Source organism: Centroberyx gerrardi, chromosome 15 (assembly GCF_048128805.1).
Source record: "Centroberyx gerrardi isolate f3 chromosome 15, fCenGer3.hap1.cur.20231027, whole genome shotgun sequence".
NCBI lineage: Eukaryota > Metazoa > Chordata > Actinopteri > Beryciformes > Berycidae > Centroberyx > Centroberyx gerrardi.
In genome coordinates, this window is record NC_136011.1 from 15,501,046 (window position 1) to 15,523,229 (window position 22,184).

General features: G+C 44.1%; 1 protein-coding gene across 1 annotated transcript; it reads left to right on the forward strand.

The window, feature by feature from the left end:
- Positions 1-625: 625 nt before the first annotated feature.
- On the forward strand, positions 626-21,178 carry pdzd7a (PDZ domain containing 7a). Its single transcript, XM_078288614.1, has 15 exons — positions 626-818; positions 1,608-1,745; positions 1,990-2,164; positions 8,730-8,906; positions 9,383-9,530; positions 10,430-10,490; positions 11,295-11,822; positions 13,329-13,481; positions 14,547-14,722; positions 15,484-15,575; positions 15,655-15,746; positions 15,918-15,986; positions 16,975-17,640; positions 18,020-18,120; positions 21,002-21,178. The coding sequence occupies exons 1-15, from the start codon at positions 626-628 to the stop codon at positions 21,176-21,178; spliced, it is 2,946 nt and encodes a 981-aa protein (XP_078144740.1).
- The last annotated feature ends 1,006 nt before the right edge of the window (positions 21,179-22,184 follow it).

The window sequence follows — 22,184 nt, forward strand, 5'->3', positions numbered from 1 at the left end:
AGCCTTCTCACAACAGCTATCCATTAAATTAAACATGACTCGGTCTTCGTCCCGAGGGGAATCACCATGCGCTGTTGATTGCCTTGCAGACCGTCGCTGATGGCAGTGAGGAAAGCAGGAGGAACGGACCTCATGGCTGTGGAGAGGGGATCAGAGGCCGATGCTGTAAGGCTTGGCAAACTCACAGAAGAAACGAGGGTTATAACAGTTTATTTAACCTACTAGGATAATTAGGAGTGCATCTCTGGGATCAGGATATCCAGAGTCCAAGCTTCAGTCATGGACCACTCTTCAAATCCTTATTAAATTGACTTTTTCTAACGTTTTTCCTGTGGACCAAGTATTTTTTATAGTGCTGTATATGGAATATACGGCACTGTGACTTATTCATAATTTGAAACTGGCTTCAATCAAGGTACAGTGATCTTACCTAAAAGAGGATGATACAGTCACTTGGTCCATCCTGAGTGGGGACCACCAAATACCGGAGAATCCAGCTCCCCACCGGCCCTGCCCCCCACCCCACCCCACCCCAACACCCAGGCTGCCCCTCCTCCGTCCTGACAGCAGAGCCCAGATTCCCCCTTGTCTGGATGACTAAGGGCAGGGGAGCCGGACGCTCAGCATGGCTCACTCCTCTCACCCCTCTGGCCGGAGGGAGATGACGAATGGAGGGGGCCGCCCCCACCCCCACAACGGAGGCCAGGCAGGGGGGTCCCACACAGCCACGCGCTACATGCAGAAGAAGCAGCACCGCCACAGGGGCAGATCCTCCTCACCCATGGGGAGAGTCATTCTTATCAATGCACCTGTTGATGGTGAGTCTGGGACACAGTCAGTAAACTATCCTCTGTTTACCGTGGTGCCACTGTCACACTGCCACGGTCAACTAGAGGCATTTAGGTCAGTCAGTCAGGCAACCAGGGTTAGATTGATATATTGGTTTGCTGATATATCAGGCAGATATTGGCTTTTTATCAAAAAATCTGATAATATCGGCTAATCACTGCTGTCCACCTCTGCTATGATAGATGATGCAGTTTATTTGATTAGATGTACATTATATAATTGATCAATATTACACTGGTTGTCTAAGGAAGTCCTAAGCTGAATTGATTACAATACAATATAGATTCCACACAAGTCTATCCATTCATATGTTAGTGACCCATGTTCTAAGAAAGAATACAATTCTTGGGGAAACACTGAATAAACACTTGTAAATCTGGTGGTTTTTTTGGCATAAATGGTCAAATTTAAAGATATTGAGTACTGAGTATTGTTGGCATCAAACCAAAAAATATCCACATTTTACAGTTTACAGCACTCTCTACAAATCATTTCTGTTTATTGAGCTGTATATTACTGTAACATTAACTATGAATCTTCACAGCTTAACTGCAAACAGCCACAATCCCCTTCTTGTATTCAGAAAGACCCATAGGCCATACAGAAAATACACTGTGGGACTGTACAAACCTGAACTTGTTCTTTATTCAACATTACTGTAACAGGAAGTACACACACAGATAAGATCAGATGACAGTGGCTGTTACATGTCTGTGTGTTTTCTGTGTTGAATGTGTGTGTGTTTTGTGTGTATGTAGGTGGGGATGACAGTGAAGATATCCACACAGTGACCGTAGATAAGAGTCCAGATGGGCGTCTGGGCTTCAGTGTCCGCGGGGGATCTGAACATGGACTCGGCATATTTGTCAGCAAGGTGGAGGATGACAGCTCTGCAGGTTAGCAGTGAGTGTGTGTGTGTGTAGTGTGTGTGTGTGTGTGTGTGTGTGTGTGTGTGTGTCTGCCTGTGTGTGCATGTGTTTCACATGGTGGCTGTGTGCTTTTGTTTGTGTGTGCTCGCTTCTGTGTGTGTGTGTGTGTGTGTGTGTGTGTGTGTGTGTATCAGGTGGTGGTGTGCTTCTGTTTATGTGTGTGTGTGCTTTGTTTACTTGGGTGTATTCTGACCTCTGCCTGTGTCTTCAGAGCAGGCTGGCCTGAGTGTGGGTGATAAGGTAGTGGAGGTGAATGGGATCAGCCTGGAGAGCATCACCATGAGCAGCGCTGTGAAGGTCCTGACAGGCAACAACAGGCTGAGGATGGTGGTGAGGCGGGTGGGGAAGGTCCCAGGCATCCGCTACTCCAAGGAGAAGACCACATGGTGAGGGGAAACGGCTGAGTGCTGCCGCACACTACAGATTTACCTAAATGATCTGTGAATTAGGCTGTCAGCAGTGGTGGAAAGAGTACTAGAATGTCCTACTCAAGTAGAAGTACTGGTACTTAGAAGTAGAAGTAAAAGTACTGGTGTAAAAATCTACTTAAGTAAAAAAATAGTGTTGTAAAAATCTACTTGAGTAGAAGTAAAAAGTAGCTCATTTAAAAACGTACAGTAGAAGTTACTGAGTAGAAAAGAGAACGTTGTTACATGTGATCTTTCGCATGCAATTCTAAAAGGACGAGAGGACAGAGATAGAAATTACAAAATAAAGTGCACAAACAAAGTAAAGCCAGATTACTCTTCTCGTCTTTGTTGACTAGCCATTCACTGTAAATGGCTCCAAAATTGGCCAATTTACGATGGTCCGGTTTCTGAGGCTTATGGAGTACTTTGTACTCTGTAATGGGTGTGATTTAAAATGTAGCTAAGTACAATTCTTCAGCAAAAATGTACTCAAGTAAAAGTAAAATTACTAACTTTAAAAAATACTCAAACACATACAAGTACACAAAAAAGCAAGTAAATGTAGTTAGTTGCTTCCACCCTTGTCTGTCAACGTGCTGCCAAAATGAAATCCAATTATCTACAATTAAATGTGTACTCAAGAGTTAAAGTAACAAATTGACCAGCTGATTACTGTATTGAATGTGCTATACTTGTTTATAGCCGACAAGGGGAAACTTGCCGTCTGCTCTTATGTAATGTACAGACCATGATCTTGTTTTCACCACTGCTGACCTTTGCATGGCTTTTGTTTTGTGTATTCTTGTGTCTTGAACGAAGCTCAAACTGGTTATCTTGCTGTTGGGGGATCTTGGTTTCATGTGGCAGCAGTGGATGGATTACCACTGCGACCTTTATGGCTATTTGATTAACTGATACAAGAGGCCTGAGCTCAGGGGGGAATGGGGATGATGGGTATGTGAGTGTGTGTGTGTGTGTGTGCGCACGTGTACCCTCTTATGTGCGTTGTGTGTGTGTGTGTGGTCATCATATCTGAAGAAAGAAAAGCCAGCACTCTTAATGTCCTTTTATCATATATTTGAATGGGCAGCTATAGAGCACAAACGACGGACGCGTTTCAGCAATAAGCCATCATCAGCGTTGTGTTGCTCCAAGCGGAAGTGACACTTAAATACATACACGCATACAGTTCAATTAATTATACAATCAATGTGGAAAATACCTTCTCAAAGAGTCACTATCAAAGATAAATCGACGTGCCAGGTTCCCCCACTCAGTACGGACAACTCCAGGAATACACAATCCACAGCATAGACATAACACTTAAGAAAAAATAATGATAAATATCAAGAAAAATGCAATATAAGAATGGAAGAATAAAAAATATATATAGCTAAATGTCTCTGCACATATCTCACAAGTTGTAATCATTTCAAAAAACAGGTCCTCTACACAGAAAATGGAAATGAAGGGAGGCTAAATCTTCCCTTGTACAGGAAAAAGATATAACCCTTCTGACACTAAACAACTGCACATACAATTGGCCAATAGAACATGCAGTCAGCTGCCGCAGGCCAATGTGCCCAAACAGCCTGGGCTCTCCTTAAAGTAGGGAGTAGAGCCACTAATTAATCGCCACCCTCCACGTGTCCTAAGACATATGAGCCCGACAACAAAGTAGAAGGACTGAGTGCAGCACATATCAATACACAACAAGGAAAAAACTTTAAATATGTATTCAAAAACAATTTCACAAATCCAAGTTCAGACAATTTCAGAGAAAACACCCTAATAATAATTCCTCATTCAGACCTTTGGGGTGTTCAGTTTGTAGAGTATGTATCCAAAACGCCTCTCTCTGCAAAAGTGTCTTATCCCTATCACCCCCTCTTTTCAAAGGTCTGACTTCTTCTATACCTTGGAACCTCAAGGAACACACGTCATGGCCTGCTGAGTTAAAGTGTCTCGCTACTGAGGACTTCTCATCCCTATTCCTAATATTACTTTTATGCTCAGATATCCGGGTTTTTAGTTCTCTTTTAGTTTTGCCAACATAGCACATCCCACATGGGCATTTCAAAAGGTAAACCACATGTTTTGTCTTACAAGAAATCCTACTCTTAATAAAAAACTTTTTGCCAGAGTGTGGATGTACAAAAAACTCTCCTCTGATCATAGCATTACACTGAACACAATTGGAACATGGGAAATTACCATTGGGTAAATTGGATAAGAAATGTTGAGGACGTATGTAACAGTCAGCTCTAACTAGTGTATCCCTTAAGTTTCTAGCTCGTTTGTGGGCAAAAATAGGAGCATTCTTAAAAACATGACCTATGTGGGGATCACTAGATAGGATGTGCCAGTGCTTCTTAACACACTTTTTAATTTCATGAGAAATGGGGGAAAAGGTGGTAGCACACACAATATTGAAGTCCCCTGAGTTAGAGGGTTTACGAGTTAAAAGGTTCTTTCTATCAATATTTCTTACTCTCTGCAGACAATCATCTAGGACTCTGTTGTCATAACTCTTAGACCTAAACCGTGTGCATAACTCAGCAGCTTGTTCCTCAAAAGCGTTCTCAGTACTACAAATTCTCTTAATTCTCAACAACTGACTATAGGGCAAACCCTTTTTAAGACCAGGGGGATGATAGCTAGCATAATCCAAAAAACTGTTACCATCAGTTTTCTTTCTATATACCTTGGTCTTCAACTGTTCTGCTTTGTTCACCAGTACATCTAGAAAAGCCACAGATTCTTGACTATACTCTAATGAAAATTTTATAGAAGGCATTCTAGAGTTAATGTAAATTTTGAACTCCTCCAGTTGATCAAGTGTCCCCGTAAAAATAAAGAAGACATCATCAATAAAGCGGAACCAACATTTCAACAACGAAAAGAAAGGGTTATTGTGGTACACAAACTCTTCTTCAAATTTGCCCATAAATAAATTGGCATAATTAGGAGAACATGGACTTCCCATACTTACACCCTGACACTGTAAATAATATGAGTCTTCAAACTTAAAGTAGTTCCTGTTGAGAATCAATTTAGCCATATCCACCAAAAATTCAGTAGGGGGAGTAGGGTTTTTTCTCTTATTCAAGTAGTAGGTCATAGCCTCCAGACCCTCTGTATGGGGTACATTAGTATATAAACTGGTGACGTCCATAGTACAAACAAAGTCACTTTCCTGAATGTTCTGTATAGAATCTATTTTATTCAAGAAATCAGTAGTATCTTTCAAGTATGATGGGAGCTGAGACACTAATGTTTTGATGTGTAAGTCGATATACTGAGATATAGGCTCAGTCAGAGACTGTGTACCTGCCACTATAGGGCGCCCAGGCACAGGCTCCACACAGCTCTTATGTATCTTCGGAAGTGTGTAAAAAATAGGGCGTACCGGGTGTTCTTGAATCATAAAAGCGTATTCATCTTGACAGATCAATAGATCATTCACAGCTTTACTCAAAAAAGACCTAACTTCTTGGAGAAACCTCACTGTAGGGTCACCACTTAAAGGGGTATAGAACTCGCTGTTACTTAGTTGTCTTAATATTTCTGTTCTATATGCTTCTTTGTTTTGCACGACCACTGCTCCCCCCTTATCTGCATTACGTATCACTACAGTAGTGTCCTTAGATAATTCAATCATAGCCTTGCTTTCTTGCGAATCAATGTTGGAGTGGAGTCTTTTTTTTACTGTTAATATGTACATGAGAAGAAACCTCTTGCTCAATCAGCCTACAAAATGTTGCAACAGAAGAATTCAGAACAGGCGGGACAAAAACACTTTTAGCTTTCAGTCTCTTCAAGCTACTCATAAAAGTTGTAGGCTCAGGCTTCCCCATGTCAGTTGACATGGGGAAGCCTGAGCCACTCATAAAAGTTGTAGGCTCAGGCTTCCCCATGTCAGTTCTATACCCCTTTAAGTGGTGACCCTACAGTGAGGTTTCTCCAAGAAGTTAGGTCTTTTTTGAGTAAAGCTGTGAATGATCTATTGATCTGTCAAGATGAATACGCTTTTATGATTCAAGAACACCCGGTACGCCCTATTTTTTACACACTTCCGAAGATACATAAGAGCTGTGTGGAGCCTGTGCCTGGGCGCCCTATAGTGGCAGGTACACAGTCTCTGACTGAGCCTATATCTCAGTATATCGACTTACACATCAAAACATTAGTGTCTCAGCTCCCATCATACTTGAAAGATACTACTGATTTCTTGAATAAAATAGATTCTATACAGAACATTCAGGAAAGTGACTTTGTTTGTACTATGGACGTCACCAGTTTATATACTAATGTACCCCATACAGAGGGTCTGGAGGCTATGACCTACTACTTGAATAAGAGAAAAAACCCTACTCCCCCTACTGAATTTTTGGTGGATATGGCTAAATTGATTCTCAACAGGAACTACTTTAAGTTTGAAGACTCATATTATTTACAGTGTCAGGGTGTAAGTATGGGAAGTCCATGTTCTCCTAATTATGCCAATTTATTTATGGGCAAATTTGAAGAAGAGTTTGTGTACCACAATAATCCTTTCTTTTCGTTGTTGAAATGTTGGTTCCGCTTTATTGATGATGTCTTCTTTATTTTTACGGGGACACTTGATCAACTGGAGGAGTTCAAAATTTACATTAACTCTAGAATGCCTTCTATAAAATTTTCATTAGAGTATAGTCAAGAATCTGTGGCTTTTCTAGATGTACTGGTGAACAAAGCAGAACAGTTGAAGACCAAGGTATATAGAAAGAAAACTGATGGTAACAGTTTTTTGGATTATGCTAGCTATCATCCCCCTGGTCTTAAAAAGGGTTTGCCCTATAGTCAGTTGTTGAGAATTAAGAGAATTTGTAGTACTGAGAACGCTTTTGAGGAACAAGCTGCTGAGTTATGCACACGGTTTAGGTCTAAGGGTTATGACAACAGAGTCCTAGATGATTGTCTGCAGAGAGTAAGAAATATTGATAGAAAGAACCTTTTAACTCGTAAACCCTCTAACTCAGGGGACTTCAATATTGTGTGTGCTACCACCTTTTCCCCCATTTCTCATGAAATTAAAAAGTGTGTTAAGAAGCACTGGCACATCCTATCTAGTGATCCCCACATAGGTCATGTTTTTAAGAATGCTCCTATTTTTGCCCACAAACGAGCTAGAAACTTAAGGGATACACTAGTTAGAGCTGACTGTTACATACGTCCTCAACATTTCTTATCCAATTTACCCAATGGTAATTTCCCATGTTCCAATTGTGTTCAGTGTAATGCTATGATCAGAGGAGAGTTTTTTGTACATCCACACTCTGGCAAAAAGTTTTTTATTAAGAGTAGGATTTCTTGTAAGACAAAACATGTGGTTTACCTTTTGAAATGCCCATGTGGGATGTGCTATGTTGGCAAAACTAAAAGAGAACTAAAAACCCGGATATCTGAGCATAAAAGTAATATTAGGAATAGGGATGAGAAGTCCTCAGTAGCGAGACACTTTAACTCAGCAGGCCATGACGTGTGTTCCTTGAGGTTCCAAGGTATAGAAGAAGTCAGACCTTTGAAAAGAGGGGGTGATAGGGATAAGACACTTTTGCAGAGAGAGGCGTTTTGGATACATACTCTACAAACTGAACACCCCAAAGGTCTGAATGAGGAATTATTATTAGGGTGTTTTCTCTGAAATTGTCTGAACTTGGATTTGTGAAATTGTTTTTGAATACATATTTAAAGTTTTTTCCTTGTTGTGTATTGATATGTGCTGCACTCAGTCCTTCTACTTTGTTGTCGGGCTCATATGTCTTAGGACACGTGGAGGGTGGCGATTAATTAGTGGCTCTACTCCCTACTTTAAGGAGAGCCCAGGCTGTTTGGGCACATTGGCCTGCGGCAGCTGACTGCATGTTCTATTGGCCAATTGTATGTGCAGTTGTTTAGTGTCAGAAGGGTTATATCTTTTTCCTGTACAAGGGAAGATTTAGCCTCCCTTCATTTCCATTTTCTGTGTAGAGGACCTGTTTTTTGAAATGATTACAACTTGTGAGATATGTGCAGAGACATTTAGCTATATATATTTTTTATTCTTCCATTCTTATATTGCATTTTTCTTGATATTTATCATTATTTTTTCTTAAGTGTTATGTCTATGCTGTGGATTGTGTATTCCTGGAGTTGTCCGTACTGAGTGGGGGAACCTGGCACGTTGATTTATCTTTGATAGTGACTCTTTGAGAAGGTATTTTCCACATTGATTGTATAATTAATTGAACTGTATGCGTGTATGTATTTAAGTGTCACTTCCGCTTGGAGCAACACAACGCTGATGATGGCTTATTGCTGAAACGCGTCCGTCGTTTGTGCTCTATAGCTGCCCATTCAAATATATGATAAAAGGACATTAAGAGTGCTGGCTTTTCTTTCTTCATGTATTAATCTTTGGCCGTGCACCTAAGGAGGATTTTTTTGACGGAGTTGTGCTCGCATTTGGCGGAGTTTGGACATTGGTCATCATATCTAACATGTTTGCACATGTGTGTAGGGTGGATCTGATTCACAGGCGGATGGTGGTGGAGGAGAGCGGTCGCACGCCGTCAGACGCCAGTTCAGACAGCGCTCTCCGCAGGATCGTCCACCTCTACACCACATCAGACGACTACTGCCTGGGCTTCAACATCAGAGGAGGCAAAGAGTTCGGCCTGGGAATATATGTTTCTAAGTATGGACCAAGTCTGGCTGGAAACACACTTAGCTGCACATAATATCAAATAAAGGTTGATGTGAAAATACTAATCAGCTAGTTTGTCAGATTCATGTAAACTCATTTGAACAGCAGGGTGGCGTAGTGAGTAGGGAGGCAGTCCTTCAGCTGGAAGAGCCGGGTTCAGGCCCCCATCCGCCCTGCTGAAGTGTCTTTGAGCAAGACACTGAATCCCTACTAGCTCCAGTGGCGCTGTACTGTAGCAAACCCTGACCTCTGACCTCCTCGGACTGGGGCGAGCAAAAACATAATTTCCCTGCAGGAATCAAATATTACATTATAAATTCACTTGCAGTTTTGTGTTTTTTGTTTGTTTTTGTTTTGTTGAGTTCAAAGCAGCAGATGCTCAAACAACTGTTAGAGGTACTGTGTGTGTGTGTGTGTGCGTGTGTGTGTGTGTGTGTATGCGCGTATGTGTGTGTGTATCTCTTCAGGCTGGACCCAGGCGGGCTAGCAGAGCAGCATGGCATCAAAATGGGTGACCAAATCCTTGCAGCCAATGGGGTGAGCTTCGATGACATCACCCACAGCAACGCAGTGGAGGTCCTGAAGAGCCACACCCACGTCATGTTGACCATCAGGGTGAGAGGAAACTTTTTAATTTCTAGTATGGGGTCCAGTATCTCATGTGGCTGTGTGTCCCATGCTGCTGTACCCAAACAGACACATTAAGAAAAAGTATGATAAATTACCTTTGTGGTTTGAATGAAACAACATCATACAACAAGGCAGTATTAAACATTTGCGTAGGATTAAACATATCAATTGATCTTTTTGGGAGTGGGACAGAATGAGCCTGCATAGCAAAACAGACAGTGTGTGCACATGCACGGATCAATGTGTGCAGGGGTGCAGCACTTAGCTTGTGTCGTTTTTTGATAGTGCAATTGTGTGTGTGTATGTGTGTGTTGTGTGAGTGTGTTTGAGCGTGTGTATGCATGCTCTCTTAGGTCTGACATTCCTGTGTACTCATTTTACTCCTCTGATCTCAGGTTCCACGTGTGAAAAACAGCCAGGGACGACGTTCATTATTCAAAGGCAGTCAGGGATCAGGTTATAATCAGCGGAAAGCCTCATTTTATGTGTTCCTTCAATGCTGTGTCAGACCCAATTATGGCTCAAAATCACACATAGTGCGGCCGGGGTTCGGTTGCTAAACGCCCCCACAGCTGCATATCTGAGGCTTTGTGTCAGATCTGAGACGGGGCCTGGAGTGACTCCTCTTTGACCTTAGATAGTGTCTATAGGTGAGACGATCCCTCAAGGTGGATATGGGAGGATATGGGACACTAATTCTCTTGACCCAAAATGGCTCCGTCCTTGTAAGTTGCATAAGTTTAGTTAGCCAATTGTCCAGGAAATGTAGAGCTTTTATATGCTGCTGGTGTAGGCACATGTGCAATTTTTAATTTCCCAGTTTTGTGCCGTAACACATAGTCTCTCTCTCTCTCTCTCTCTCCAACACTTTTATTCTTCAACAGGAGGCTGGAAGATACCCTGCGTACAAGGAGATGGTGGCAGAGTACAGTTGGCTCGACAAATGTATGTTGCCTATCCCACAAGAATATTTACCATAAAACATGATTTTATGAGATAGAGATAGTGTTTGTTTTAAATTCTAAATGAGATGATGAGTTGAACAGCCTATCAGCTTGAAAAGATGTAATTACACGGCACTAAATGTTATAGAACAAGATATTAAAGACTTAACCTGGTCATCCCAAGAGTTTTTACAGAGAAATAATTGGAATTCTAAAGTCTAATTTCTCTTTACAAGGCCACGTGTTGTGTTTCTACTTGGACATATTTCAAAGAAAAGTAGAACACTGGCCACATGTAGCCCGCTTATACTAAAACCCTGTCATGCATTTTCTTCGCAGGCCTCAAATTCCCTGTTTTTTTCAGTTTGATATGAGTGTTTCTGAAAATAGCCAGGGATTAATTCGGTGTACTCAAAGGCAGCTCAGTCGTCTGGAACAGAGCATGACCTGACATCTGGGTCTCTGGGTGTTTATTCTTCAAGGATCTTTGAAGATGCAGAGTCATCCTGGGGTTGCATTTCAAAACAAAACAAAACAAAAAACTCCTGGTTCATGTTCCCCGCTCCCCAAAGCCAATGGGATTAACGGGACGTGAGGTCAGACAGGAGCCAGTCAGCACTAAGCAGACTGTAAAATAAGGAATGAAACTCACAGTACACATTTTATTCACTATGTAACTTTGTAGCTTTTGTGTTGGGTCAGCTGGTCGGTTTCACAAGGTATTGCATTTGCCTTGAGTTGAAAATAATATTCTCAAAGTCCTAATCTCCTTTCATTTATTGTAATTGTGGTGTTTTCTCAACAGTGGCCAATGGAGGCCCTGCTCCCTCCTCGCAGGGCTCTGACTCCTACTCCTCCGCCTCCTCCTTGTCTTCCGGCACCCCCCTCAGCTCCCTCAGTGGCCTCTCTCAGGTCCTCTTCCCTCCCATCTTCGGCCATGAGATGGTAGACGTCGCCATCTCCACAGAGGACCGCTCCCGACGTCCAAGCAGCGCCGAGCGCACCGCCGAGACCGCCATGCAGACCGACCCCCACCCTCCCAACTACCCGGAACACCCCTCGCCTCAAGCTTCACACCTCGGCAGGCCGGTCGCCACGGAGACCAGCCGGACTCTAGGTGCCACGGTGCTCCTGAAGGACACGGTGATACGTGGGAAAGGGGAGGGGCCAAGGGAAACGGGAGGAGCCGGAGAAGGAGGGCGGGGCAGGGCGAGGACGCTGTCGTCAGGGGAACAGGATGTGGCGAAAGCCTCACCCAAGACGGAGGTGCTGATGGCGCTGAGCAGACCGCGGAAACCTATCAGACGCTCCCAGAGCCACATCACCGAGAAAGGTGAGAACTACAGGCTCAAAGGGATTGTAAGGAGATTGGAACGGTGGATGTCAGTTTGCTGCATTGATTCAGTACTAATTCTAAAAGTAGTAGTGTTCCATATTGTGTTGCCCTAAATTGGCAGATATTGTTGATTTGCATTGTTTTGAACAAGGTTTATTTATAGATTTTTGTATATCATAGATATCACATCACTGTCCACCTAAACCTGAACATGTAGATAACCCCTCCCCCCTCCCCATCCTTGGTTACAGTCAGATAGTGTACATCCCAAGACAATGAGAAAATAATAAATAAAAAGAAACCTGAAACCAACAGAAAAAAAATAGATTGTAAAATCTAATATAATAACAATACCACTAATAATAAAAAAAGGTTTAACAGAACTAAATCAACTAAAGATGAGGTTAGACTTAATTTGTATTGTTGATCGTATTGGCAAACTCATCTCATCCGTCCCATTGGAGAAGTCAACCTATCCAGAATCAAAGTGCGCTGAGTGTCGCGGCCGCAGCGAAGCATAATCAGGTTCAGTGCTTTAGCTGAATCAGTAGGCAGTACCTGCATTCACTGGGTAATCAGATCCGCCTCCGAGCTTGAAGAGATCCCTCTACAGGGCAACAGTCAGTTGACCAGGCAGTGACCCCTCAGTCCTCTGTCTCTAGAAGTAAACAAAAACATCCCACTCCGCGTTGCTGATTTAAGCTCCAGACAGAATTTGCCCAAGAGCACAAAGTTAATGCAGAGTCGTAATGAATCGCTGCCCTCTGTTCTCACTTGTCATACCTCTGTGAGAATTGAATAAGAACAGGCATATGAAGAAATATCCATCTAACCCTTCAGAGGGCCGGTGAGTTATTAGCCGTTCTTTTACAATTTATCCGACCCTTTCATAGCGCCAGGAGCCGGCGGGCGCTCGGGGCAAGGCCTGGGGGTTGATGGGACATTTGTTATGTAAGCTGGAGCACTTCTCTCCTGCGCTCTCAATAGATCAGGGTGTGTTCAGGACAGTGTGGCTGCAATTCATCAATATTACCGTGTCACTTTCCACAGTGGAAGATTTACTGCAGTGAACAGAGAAGCTGACTGGAAGAAAAATGAACAGTCTGTACTCATAGAGGAGTGTGTGTATCACCCAGTGTTATTGACTAACAGTAAGCATGGAAGCATACAACGACTAATGAATTATGCTTTCAACAGCATACACAGATAGGTCCCATTCTTGCTGTGTTTCTACACCACTTAGGGAACATTTTAGGATGTAACTGTAGCAAAGATGACATGTAACTGCCCTTGATTTTGTTTTTTGAGTTTAAAAAGATGCTTGTTTGTATTCATGCACACACCAGGTAATAGTTTGTGCAGACTTTACATTCCAGGTTTCATTCTGTTATATCACGGGGTTGGAAAAATGTATCTATGTTGACTGCACCTGTGTTGATTCCTCTAGTGGGGCTGAGCCAGCAGTCTAGACTATTTTGTCTCCTCTTTTTTTCCCTCCTCCAGAGGACAAGCAGAAGAAGAAGAGACAACAGAAGAAGAGCGAGGCAGAGGGCAAAACCACCCTGCAGCGCTCCAAAACCTTTGTCAACCTCCTGTTCAAGAAAGACCGCAAGGAGAAGAGCCGCTCCAAGTCGCCGTCCCACCATGTGGACAGAGGTGAGGACCGGGACAGTGCGAGTGTCCCGCATGACACATTCATTCCTTCCCTAAACATATTGTATATTCTCCTATTTAAACCCACAAGGCTAAATACATAAGGTTCAATATCCCCACTTCTCATTGGCACACACTGCAAAAATATCCATCTTAACAAATTCTTTAGTCTAGTATTGAGTCTATTGAATCTTGTGTCCTTAAAACAAGTGAAGAATCTGCCAGTGGGGTGAGACAATTTTACTTGTGTCCAGAGGTGGGATGTAACAAAGTAAAAATACTTAATTACTGTAAGATTTTCAAGTATCTGTGCTTGAAAGTACTTTACTCAAGTTTTTCTTTCACTGAAGACTTTTTACTTTTACTCACTACATTTCAAAGAAAAATCTGTACTTTCTACTCACTACATTTTCAAAACAGACTCGTTACTCTCAGGAAATCATCAACTGATTTTCTAAAAAAAATTATTTTCAGCATTAGACGGCTTCCATCCCGGAAGCAGCTGATCAAGAGCCAGATGTGATTGGCTGCTTGTTTAGCAAAGCCACACCAACAATTAGGGAAAGGGACAGAGAGAGAGAAGCAACACGAAGAAGAGAGAAGCAACAAGAGAGAGAATTAACGTTTATTAAATTTAAGTCCACGTACTTTTATACTTTGACTTGAGTAAAGGATTTGAAATGCTACTTCAACTTCTACTAGAGTATATTTTTAAATGAATATTTGCACTTTTACTTGAGTAGGGAATTTGTGCACTTCTACCACCTCTGCTTGTGTCTAATGTAGTTTCACTTGTTTTCTAGAAACAAGTGACAATAGCATGAAATAAGTTGGATCACGGCATTAATTTCAAGGTAATGTCACTTGATTCAAGAAAATTCTTGAAACAAGTTGATTTGCATTGGAAACAACCCATCCCATCAGCAGATTGTTTTCACTTGTAAGAAAAATAGGATTTTTACACTAAATGTCTTGTTAAGATGGATAACTTTTACAGTGCAAATAAGTTTCTCTTTCAGCCAGAGTTGTTTTTTGTTTCACTCCAGAGTTTTCCCTTTAATTCCTTAGACAAGGAGCGGGGTCGTCCCTTCCAGCTCTTGAGCTCCCCTAGAGAAACCCGTGCTGGGGTGAAGGACAGGAGCCTGTCACCCCGGCCGGTGGAGACTCTGAAGCAGGTGGAGGACATGTCAAGGAAGCTGCTCAGCCAGGACGAGGTGGATGCTGTGATGAGACGCTGTCGGCGGGTGAGTTCTTCATCTGGAAACGTCCACCTCACACACCACAGTGGCGCTCTCCTGTGTTTTTGTCAGTCTGCTTGAAGTCTTACGGCGATTGTGCGCAGCATTGTTCCCCGCGTCTGTTTGAGTTTCTCTGAATGATAGATGTGTCTGGCGGTGGCGGTGACAAAAGACGGATTTGGCCTGTCATTTATGATTAGGATCAAATATCAGCGATCATCTGATCCCCTTGTCTCTCTCAGCCCCGCTCACACTCAGTGGCCACTCTCACAGGATCAGCTCCTCAGCCAGGCCCTTTCCACCACTCTGCATAAGATAGCAGGTCTACTTAGAGCACAATGTGACTCTCCTGGTAATGTGCTGGTCAAACACCAAACACTGAAATCACTGGTGGATTGTGGTGTTCTAGGGAAGATGAATATTTAATAGTCCATATCAGAAGATCTTTTTCAACCCAACGCAACCCGATACATTTTGAAAAATCTACACCTTGGGAGCCAATCCAAGGTGGAAAACCTTGAAAAAGTCTTAAGGGACCTACCACAAATGTTGTGCATGTTTTGCACCTTGCTTCAATGGCCTTTTGTCTTTTCAAAACATAATTTTATGCTCAGAAAACACATTTTTCTATGGAAATAACTAACAAGTTGGTTCTTGTTCTTGTTCTTCTCGTTCTTGTTCTTCTTCTTGTTCTTGTTCTTCTTCTCCTCCTTCTCCTTTTCATTCTTCTTTCCTATTTCTGTGTATCCATCTAATTCTTCCCTCAGTTTTTGTCCGACAATGTGATTGAGGATCTAGTGCGCCCCCTTCTGGCAATCTTAGACAGGCCAGAGAAACTGCTACTGCTCAGAGAAATAAGGTGAGATGTGTTGAGCGTGTGTGTGTGTGTGTGTATGTATATAAGCAGATGTAATTGACTCTGATCCTGTCCTCTGCAGAATGCTGATCCCTGCTACTGAGCTGGGTCGTTTTGACAGCATGGTCATGCCCTTTGAACTGGAGGCTTATGATATTCTGAAGAGTCGTTCTGGTGAGCAGAGGATGTACATAATATTAAGTGTTTAGTTTTAGTCTTTCTTTTCTTTAGGTTAACTTAAAGATGCAGCTTCCTGTCGGGATGAAAGAAAGACAAGAATAAGAGATGTAGAAATTAGAAAAACAGATTAGATTACACAAATGAATCTATGAATCTTCTCTTTAGTGCGTTCTCCAGCTCTGCGCTCCCCTCGCAGTGGGACCCCTCGACGCCACCTCATCACCCCAATCCCAGGTAGGCTCACCGTTTGTGTGTATATGCATGTGTACAGTATGTATAGTGAATCTGTGAATCTTTCTCTATATTTCTGTATCTCTTCCTTTCTCTCCCTCTCTCTCTCACTATCTCTCTCTCCAGATCTCACTTCCTTTCTCTCACTCTCGCTCTCTCTCCGTCTGGCCGATGGCCTCTCTCTGATCCCAGAGGGATATTAGATACATGAAGGGCTGATCCCTCTCTCCTTCTGTGTCCTCTCCTTTCCCTCTCTTATTTTCCCTTCCCTCGCTCCTTTCCTGCCCCATCTCATATCCGGAGTGTCAAAGTGAAACACCTGCACATGCAGACCATATCCTGTCCCTGGCATTCCATACACACATACCCCCCTCCTACCCTTATAAAAAAACGCACACATGCATACACACACACACATACACACACACACATTACTCAATATCTCAGGTTTCCTGTGCCTGCGCTGTAGCCGAGGCTTGTATTACATCTCTGTTGCCTACAGAAAGGACAGAGAGCCGACTCTGAGTCTTAGACATGCCTGGTCTGCCAACATGGTGCTTCAACAATACAGTGATGCTTTGAGCCTTTTCATACAGCAGTCTCATTCAAGAGTCACAGAGACACAATACAGCCTCACTTTAGAGTGACTACAGCCATCTCACTTTCTGAGGTTACAGGTTAGGAGTCACTGGGTCGACATTATGAAAGCAGGAGGGAGCTGACAGGACATTACTGAGGTGGTCGGTGTTTTCACAGGTTGAGGTGGCCGACCTCTGATAGCAAGAGATGCAGATTGGGGCGTGATGTGAATGGCAGCCACTTCTTGTCCCGTTCAGAAGTGACACAACTTACTCCCACACTTCTTAATGCTCAGAAAGAAAAGGTTTTCCGGGGTTGTGAGAGTGTATCTCACAGTATAATATAGTGACTCTGCAGGGTTAAAGCTGGACTTAATGTATTTATGTGTGTGTGTGTGTGTGTGTGTGACCAGACTCCAGAGGTGGATTCCAGCTCCAGCCGGTCCAGGACATGCTGAGGGAGCGTCAGCTGGTCGAGGACCTGGAGAGACTGCGTATGTCCGGCCTACAGGCGGGCCACGTGCCGCCGTCCCGTGCCTTCATCCCCCTCTTGGACGTACCTGTGGACAGTTACGCCTCCTCCGCCCTGCGCTCACGCTCCCCGAGCCCCGCACCCTCGCACCAGTTTCGCCTCACGGAATCCCCACACGGCACCCCCCAACGTGGGCGCCAACCCCAGCTCTCCCCGCTCAGAAGAGAGAACGGGGCGTCGCGGCACGATGAGGCCTCCTTGTTGTCCATGTCGGAGCGAGGAGACGCCACTCCAGAGCGGGGGAGGTCGCCCGTGAGGAACGGCCACGGCAGAGCGAGGAGGGAGACGAGTCCTGACAGCGTAGACGGCAGGCGGAGGAGGGAGGAGGGGTACACAGAGGTGAGCGTCCATGTTCCTTCGCAGCGACGAGGCCGGACCGCTCTGGCTGATGTGTTCGAGCCCCCGAGCCCCTCCAGGAGGACAGTGAGCGGTCAGCAGGTGAACGGACACTCACATAACGGTCACTCTGTGAAAAAAAGAGCGACACTCCCACCTGAGGAGTATGACATCACCACTGTGACCATCTCCAAGGCCAAGCAGTCCCTGGGTGAGTACAGTACAGAGATGAATATAGTTTACACTTTGATTAAAGTTTAAACCATATGCATTTACAGTTTGAATTGCCATTATACTTTATCTGTGAGTGTGTCTGTTCAAATATCCACAAAGCTATCGTAAAGCTGTCCATTTTAATATTAGTAGTCTCCTATGTTCATTACATCACCAGTAGAGGTCAGGGCATCACTTACTGCTAAACTGAGAGCAGTTTGTAAGAGTTAAAAGCTTTTATGTTATCTGATTTACCAAAAAAAAAACTCTGAGCCTACAGAGTATTTACAGTATAGTTTAAGTCCAAGTTTAGAAGACAGGGATCTGATGTGACCAACCTGCCCCTCAGTTTGTATTGTTTCCCTATGTGTTTACAGGCATTAGTATCTCTGGAGGGATGGAGTCGAAGGTCCAGCCCATGGTGAAGATTGAAAAGATTTTCCCTGGAGGAGCTGCCTCTACAAATGAGGTTCTGAAGGTGAGCGGTGACAGCAGAGAGCAGGGAGAAAGCCCACAGAGTATCTAAAAACGGGTCACACTTGAATGGCAAAGAATGGAAAAAATTAGTATAGTTCCAAGGAGTGAAAGGGCGGTAGAAAGTTTAGGCAACCTTGTCTGACTTTTCCTTAGAAAGTCTAATTTTGCTTTCATCTAAGTTCGCTCGTTCATATCACAGTGGTTTGAAAGTACAACAGCCATCCATCCTGGTTGCGTGAGTGTGTTTTGACTGGCTGTCAGTCCTCTGCACTGTGGTTATGAGTTGTTGTTATAAGTGGTTGTCTATGACGGAAGGGGCTGTGTGTGTGCAGCGAGGAGTGGAGAGAGGAGATGAGTGGAGAGTCGTCTCAAGTGGCCCATCTCCTTCATTATAGATGAGGTACATGGGCGCTGGTCTGCTAATGTATTGGTAATATATTGCCTGTACGGTAACTTAACAGTCATCCATGAACTTGGCTTGGCTCATTTAAACACACATGATACACACTCATTCACCGCAGTTAACCGCACACTAGAAACTAATACTTTAAGCCCTAGAGCCGAAGATACAGCGGCCAAGCAACAATCACATGAAGATACTCGAAAAGTGAGGGGTGAAAGTTCAGAGGTAAAGGTTGGTGAGTGAGAGGGCGATGTCTGAAGCAGAGCCAATACTGTCCAATACAATGTGTGCATGTGTATGTATGTGCGTGTGTGTGTGTGTGTGTGTGTGTGTGTGTGTGTTTCCTAACAGCTAGATATCAAGTGACAACTTTTCCCAGGTCTGCCTGATTACAGTGTCAAACATCGTGGGGATCCAGTATCGGCTAAGCCTTTCAACTTCCAAGAACTTCCCTCTTACAGTCCCTCTATACACACACATGCCTGCACTCACATTCACACACACACACACCACACACTTGGGACAAAGACTGAAGGATATAATGGAAGAAAAGACATGAAGAGAGAGAGGGCCTGATAGACAATTACAGCAAGAGCAGTGTCAGGAAAGGCGAGGATGGAAAATAAGAAGGATATTGGGGTGTGCAAAAAGACAGAAACTGGCAAAGAGAGGAGGACTGGAAAAACAGATTGAGGCCATTAAGACAGAGGAGTAGTTGGTTAGCCTCAGACTCTGACACGTGGCTACTTTTTACTCGCTCCCGGCGCCTGACCGCTGTCTGTTGTCTCAGCCTCACACCTTGCAGCCGCAGCGAGGCAGCGAGGCCGTATCAGCTCCCCGGCTCTGTGCTATCTCCCACACTCTGAGTGCAGAGGGAAGAGACCGCTGCAGCACGGTGTTAACATGCACCCCGGCTCCTCAGACCCACATGATAACAGGCTATCAGTGGAGTGTGTGCTTTGTGTGTGTGTGTGTGTGTGTGTGTATGCGACTCTCCCTGCCACCTTCTCCTTGTATCAGCGGAAATGTGGGCGCAAGTGTGTCATGTGCTTTGTGTTTGGCTGGCTGTATAAGAGGGCAGTGGGAATGCTTCAACTGGGCCTATATTTAGGGCCACTCTTCTTTGTTTAGACTGCCATCATCATTTTCTATGCGTGTGTGTTGTTAAGCCGGAGTGAAATAACACACATGGGAGTTAAATTCACCAACCGTTTATGATGAGACGCATCACTTTTTCTTTGTGTGTACTTATCTATGTGGGTGTGGCACATGCTGTTGACCATCTGAGATCCTCAGAGCCATTAACTCTGTGCTGATGCTCTTTGTACAGACATATAGCTCAGGCCGAATAGTGATGCACAGACATCAGCGTTCAAGCCGATACTTCTCTTTTCCTTATCGAAATAATCCAGTTGGATGTGTTTGTAATGGGCTGGTAAACCACATTACGAAAGATCCCTAGATCCTTTCGTGCAGAGGCAGGAGTCGTTTTACGAGGCGTGTTATTTTTGGACGATGATATCCACTGGCTAGAAAGAGGAAGCCTCGTAAATGCACTCCATAAATGGCCCGTAAAGAGGATGGGGCAGATTAGGTCGTGATCTATTTAATTCAAATAAATTACTTTTCAAAAAATGAAAAAGCACTTTCTAATCTCCACTTTGGTTAAATGGATCTAAATCTTTTGATACTGTTCTCACGGAAGGCTGTAGCACTGTTGGTCAACACTGCTGGTCTGATGAGCTGCAGCAAAACCTGCAAATCTTCCCGTACCACCCAAATATCACTCCTCCCTATCTTGGCATAATAGATAGAATGGAATAGCATAGAATAAAGGGAAAATATATCTATTCATATCTGATGACTGGAAAGGAAAAGGGAAAGGGACACACTTGGGGGAGATACAACAATGGCCGTCGGCCTTGTGTGTGTGTGTTTGTGTCTGTGTTGCGTGTTGCTAACCTTCACTGAGGTGGAGCGTGTTAGGCAGGTGCTTCCTCGGCAAGCGCCGATGACATCAGAGGAAGTTCCTCTCTTCAGGGTTCCAAAGGTTTGCCACCATCCGCTCTCATCCTGCAGGAAACAGTCAGCGAGTGTGTGAGTGTGTGTGTCTTTGTGTGTATATGTTCTTCTTTTCAACAACCTTGTGCTGAAGGGGAAACTTTACATGTACACTCGTGACAGCCTTCTGTGTGAATATATTAAAGTAATGGGAGAGCCCCAATTCTCTGTGGCATAAATCAGGTTCCCGCTAAGGGACAGAGTCACTGCAGATTTATGGAAACTGTCTGTGCTGTTGTTCTGGAGAGAGATGGACGGCTGGAAGAGGAGGGGAGACAGGGAGGGAGGAGGAAATAGAAGGATAGATGAGGACTAAATATTGTGAAAGCAATATTTGAAAGTTTACTTAATACAGTGTATTATGTGTTGCATGCTCTTACCCTCTTACCTGTGTGTGTGTGTGTGTGTGTGTGTGCAGGCAGGGTATGAGCTGCTGTCCGTGGACGGCGAGTGTCTGCAGGGAGTGACTCATCAGCATGCGGTGGACGTAATTCGCCGAGCGTTCAGCAACAAGGCCAAAGACCCAATGGTGTTCGTGGTCAAGGTCCCCAAGCCCCGTCCCGCCCCCTCCAGCCCCAGGAGACCCGCTGACTAACCTCCTCTGCCCGCCTCGCTGCCTCGCTGCAGGCCCGGCATGAAGGACAGCTGGGAGCAAGACTGATCACAGCCTCACCTTAAACCTTAAATTCCTGGGGGAGTGAAGCTGCGGGGGATTCGTTCCAAACAGGCAGCGCTGGGCGGGGAGAGCTGCGGTCATAGCGGAGAGGAATGGATGCTGTCTCCGTAACGCACAACAGGATTAGTTCTGTGAAGGGTGGAGGATGCAAGAGAAGTAGCTGGAAATATGTCAGAAAGAAAGGTGAATGTGGTGGAGCAGTTCTGCGGGTTGAACTTCAGCTGTTCGCTTATCCATCCAGAATAAAGACTGTTATTAATTACTTTTGCTACATGAAACGTTGAAATATAAATGTTGACTTTTATAACATTCTTAGTGTTTTTAGCAAATATTTTAAAATTACAGGAAGAGCATTGACTAAAACCATAACTGGACAAAAAGTAAGCAACATGTAATTTTCTAAGGGATCTTTATGGGACCATTGACATGATAGTGTGGTTCATGAGTTTTTCCTTGGTTGAATTTTATTGTGCCACTGTTCAGCGCGTGGCAACCTTGCCGTAACCCCCTCAGGACTGTCTCGATTGTGGAGCCAGCGGTCTGCACTTCTTAGTCGGAGCATCTCAGTCCACCGGCTCTGCGGGGCTGCCAGAGGGGGATTACCCCAGCCTGCGTTATGAGATTTATAGATTTATACCCAGATTAAACCCCTGTATTATGTCAAAACTGATAGTTTGGGTTTAGTGGATGTCTGGGGGGGATTATTACAAATTGCTGCTCAGTATTTTTGTGCTGTATTCCTCTGGCAGAAGTGCTTGTGCTCTGGAGCAATCCGCCACTTTAGAGGCTTAATTACACCATGCTGTGGACTGAGCTTATGCAGACATGTGGAGGAGTTGGAAAAACATGTCAATGAGAAATGCAGGACATGGAGGCCAGTGGCACAGTTTAAACCAGAGTAGGGCAGAGGAGCTCCGGACAAAAA